General features: G+C 31.7%; 1 protein-coding gene across 1 annotated transcript; it reads left to right on the plus strand.

The window, feature by feature from the left end:
* The first annotated feature begins 3,127 nt into the window (after positions 1–3,127).
* LOC145072267 (uncharacterized) lies at positions 3,128–3,834 on the plus strand. Its single transcript, XM_079018663.1, has 2 exons — positions 3,128–3,566; positions 3,654–3,834. The coding sequence occupies exons 1-2, from the start codon at positions 3,233–3,235 to the stop codon at positions 3,668–3,670; spliced, it is 351 nt and encodes a 116-aa protein (XP_078874789.1). The 5' UTR covers positions 3,128–3,232; the 3' UTR covers positions 3,671–3,834.
* The last annotated feature ends 700 nt before the right edge of the window (positions 3,835–4,534 follow it).

A 4,534-nucleotide genomic window follows, 5' to 3' on the forward strand; every position in this document is an offset into this window, starting at 1 on the left:
ACCGGTTGAACCGAATAAAAACACATGAAAAAGAACCGTTTACATAATAAACTTTGGTGATTTTTTTTCAAATCTATTTAGTTTTTTCTAAATAAAAACATATGACAAATGTTATAAAAACTTTTGATGTGTTTGTATTCATCAAAAACTATATTTCGTTTCGGTATTATACTTTATTTTCTTTTTGATGTATATGGATTGATGTAAAACACTAAAACTTATGGTTATGTATTATTTTAATGTATTTGGATTCATCTATAACTTATTTTTATATGTATTTTTAATGTTTGAACTTGTAAACATCAAATTCATAATTTCTATATGTATGTATATGTAGGAAAATAGAAAAAAACATGAAAATATAGAAACCGGTTCATCCGGCGGTAGAACCCGTTGAATCGGGAACCGGTCACCATATCGGTTTAACTAAAAAACCGGTTTTTAAAACATTGCAAAACACTAAAACCTATGGTTATGTATTATTTTAATATATTTGGATTCATTTACAACTTATTTTTATATGTATTCTTAATGTTTGAACTTGTAAACATCAAATTCATAATTTCTATATGTATGTATGTGTAGGAAAATAGAAAAAAACATAAAAAAATATAGAAACCGGTTCATCCGGCGGTAGAACCGGTTGAACCGGAAACCGGGAACCATATCGGTTCAACTAAAAAACCGGTTTTTAAAACATTGCAAGTATGTAATGATGCAGAGTACATTGATTATTGACAGCCTAACATAAATGTCCATGGTTAATTGGAAGGACAAAAACGGTGGAAATAAACTCAACTTCAAACATAATAAAGGATTGGTGGGTTATTTTCAAGACGAAGCCAAGAAGAATATATGAACTAGTGGAACATGTTACCGAATACCGACAAAGGTGATGATGACGGCAAAGATGAGGGATAATTCTTTCAGGAGGGTAAAATACTTACCATAAGTGGTCATGAATATGCAACATGGGAACACACTTGTCTTGCTATTGAAGAATAAATATAACAAATTATAATAAAGATTTTGATGATAAACATATATAATTTGGCAATGATGAAGAAGAATTTGATGATAGATTACATTTCAGACGTCGACGATGGTGATGATGAACTCAATATATGTGTTTGTTATTCGATAATGATTAATTACTTACAATGTAGCATTAAATAATGTATTTTGGAATAGTGTTAATATTTTGTTTCGATGCCATTTTTGGTTTGATACTTATTTGATTATTGACGTTCCTAGATCCTATTTTTGTTCGCCACTAGGGTTTAAGTTGAATGTCTACATAAGCCTAACACGCATATTATGCACCATATCCTTAAATGCTAAATGATTTTAAAGATTTGTGGATTGTTGCAATATGTCGATACCGAATCCAAGAAGCATATATGAACTAGCATAACATAATAGTTAAGAAGGCTATCATGATGATAAAGTTGAGGAATAAATCTTTTAAGAGGGTAAAGTACATACCATAAGTAGTCATGAACATGTAGTGGAGTAGCCCACGTGTCTAACTATTGAAGGAAATATAGAATAATTTGTAATAAAGATGTTGAGAATAAACATATTGATGTCGGCAACGAGTAAGGAAAATTTGATGATAACCAAATGATCATTCAAATGAGGATGATGATCATGATGATGAACTCGGTATATGTGACTTTAATTCTGATAATGATTAGTAACTTACAATGTAGCATTTAAAATATACTTTGGAACCATGTTAATGTTAGAGATGCATAATTTTGAATTGTGCAAATATCTAAGTTGTATGATATATCTATGTATTTTGGAATTATGTATATTGTGGTGTATCTATTTGTACTTTATGGTGAAGGTTCTTTTTGTATTTGTTTAGGGAGAAACAAAAATCCAATTTGGGGTTCAAGAAGCAATTCTTATCAAATGAAACATCGTGGTACATAACATATCATACATTGCAGCTCTAATTTAATAAGACAATGTATTTTGAAAACTTAAGTAATCATAACGTTCTACATTCAATTATAAAAGTATACTTTCAAAATCTAATATATTATGACATTATACTTTGAAATTATAACATATTAAGACATAGTACTTTGGAAACTAACTTTTTATGTCATCGTATTATAAAATTTAAACCGTTTTGAATTTGGTTATCCATTATAACATTGTACTTCAGGTTTTGTTCCTATTAAGACATTGTATTTTCATTTGGAATGATATTGCTATAATTTGATAGATTTTCAAAGTATAATTTATTAATTCTACCCAATTAGGACTTTTTTTTTATTTTTATTTTTTTACTTTTATTATAACATTTTCTTTTCTATTAAGATATTGTACTTTGTATTAAGAAATCGAACTTTATATTAGAACAATGAATATTGGTTGAAATATTGAATTGTTATTTGTTTTGTATCATGAAATTGGACTTTGTATTAGAAAATTGTATATCACTTGATTGAACGTTAAACTTAAACATGTAGTAATAGACTGCAAAGAAAATATGTCCAATATCGATGGGGACTCCAACATAAACACAAAAAATAAAAAATGGAAGAAAATTCTGACGAATCATTGACAAAAGTTAGCATCACAAATGTTTATGCTAGAGACAAATTAGTGACTGTGTGCCGACAACAGAAATGGCATATCTTTTCACTTGTCATCGTGATTTTATTTTTATTTTTAGTCAACTCCTTTATTTTTTGGTAGTGCATCATATGATGATAACTTAATGACACTAAACTTATCTACTAAATATTAGTTTTCTTTCTAAACCTTAAACTATAAACTCTACAAAACTTAAAAGATTCATGTATTAAAAGCAATTCCGCGAATTAAAGCAAGTTTGCAAACTCCATTTTACAAAAGAAGTGATAACAAAACTTATTTTGTTATCGGTTTTACAAAAAATAAAAAGCATTCACATGTTCTTAAGAGCAAAATCACTAACACCATCATAGTGGTGCAAACACTATCTTATGTAATTAATATTACTTTTAGAGTGCGTATTATGTTATGATAGACAAAGATAGGTGTATCCATTACTACTTTTTATTACTCTTCCCAATAACGCATTCAACTAATTTAAAATCCTTCCACAATTCTTGTTTCCATAATCCCACATAACAACACTCAATGACTGATCAATCGATGGTGCTTCCTCCATTGAACTTTCTTGATAGCTAGCTATAAAACCCAACGAATTCACAACTACTTCCACACACAAATGGCAGCTTCATTCAAACTCGTATACTTGCTTGCTGTTCTTCTTGTGATCGCTGCATGGAGTGAAGTAAACGGAGCTGGAGAATGTGGCAAAGCAAATCCCGACATGGAAGCCTTCAAGCTCGCACCATGTGCATCAGCTGCACAAGACGTGAATGCTTCGGTTTCTTCGAGTTGTTGTGCTCAAGTGAAGAGAATAGGGAAGAACCCTAAATGCTTGTGTGCTGTAATGCTGTCTAATACTGCAAAATCTTCTGGGATTAAGCCAGAGATCGCTGTGACAATTCCTAAACGTTGCAATATTGTTGATCGGCCCGTTGGTTATCAATGTGGAGGTTGGTTAATTTTTTTGATTATTTAATTGCGTTGTTGTTTTTTTTATGTGGAGGCTGACTAATTTGTACGTTTTGTTTAATTTGTAGCCTATACATTGCCTTGAAAGATGGAAAGGTGGTGGTTTAAGTTCGAGTTATGTACGTTGTATGGGTGAGTTTGAGATTGTAATTTGAATAAATCCAATCTTCTTGTTTGGTGTTGATTATGTTGTTTTCTGATCTCGAGAATTGTGTTGAATACAAAGTATAATTTGAGTTTTACCATAAACTGGTTATGGCTGTTGGGTTTTTTTTTTTTTTTTTTTTTTTGGAAACGGCAAATAATTTATTAAAGAAAGGAACCCTCACCTAGCAAGGAGCTAGAAGAGGGACCAAAGTAAAAACGTACAAGTAAATGCAGAATTACAAGTCATAAAATGGAGATATCCCCTATTCCTCCCAACTATACATACCCTTATTACTTCTATGTTCTACCCAAAAGAAGGTCATAGCCTTAATGCATTCCAAACCGTTTTGGATAGAAATACTCTCGCATTGGAATAGCCTTTTGTTCCTGAATCGCCATAAGTTCCAAATCATGCCATAGCAAATTGCTACGAACCGTTTCTGTTTCCTCTTATTCCTCCCCCAATTGCTTGCAAAGTCTATCAAGTCACAGATTGTTTGTATGGACTCATGCTCTCCTGCAATTCCACACCATCTCCAAATGCAGCCCCTAATAGTGTTCGCAAACGGACAATTAATCAGCACATGATCCGCGCATTCAGAGTTTCCAATACAAGAATTGCATATTGACGAGTTGACCAAAATACCCCTTCGTTCCAAAGCAGTAGCAGTTGGTATTCGTTGTTGTACAGCCCTCCATACCAGACATAGCACCTTAATGGGGACAATTTTACTCCAAATAATCTTCGGGGCCACTGGGTTGTTGGTTTTCAGCTTATCAACAAGTTGTCGAATGATAGCCA

The sequence above is a fragment of the Lactuca serriola genome, chromosome 9 (assembly GCF_051521515.1).
Source record: "Lactuca serriola cultivar US96UC23 chromosome 9, Lser_US96UC23_V15, whole genome shotgun sequence".
Lineage (NCBI taxonomy): Eukaryota > Viridiplantae > Streptophyta > Magnoliopsida > Asterales > Asteraceae > Lactuca > Lactuca serriola.

Excerpts from the sequence above, each read along its gene's own strand:
- LOC145072267 (XM_079018663.1), top strand. The coding sequence starts at position 3,233 with ATGGCAGCTTCATTCAAACTCGTATACTTGCTTGCTGTTCTTCTTGTG.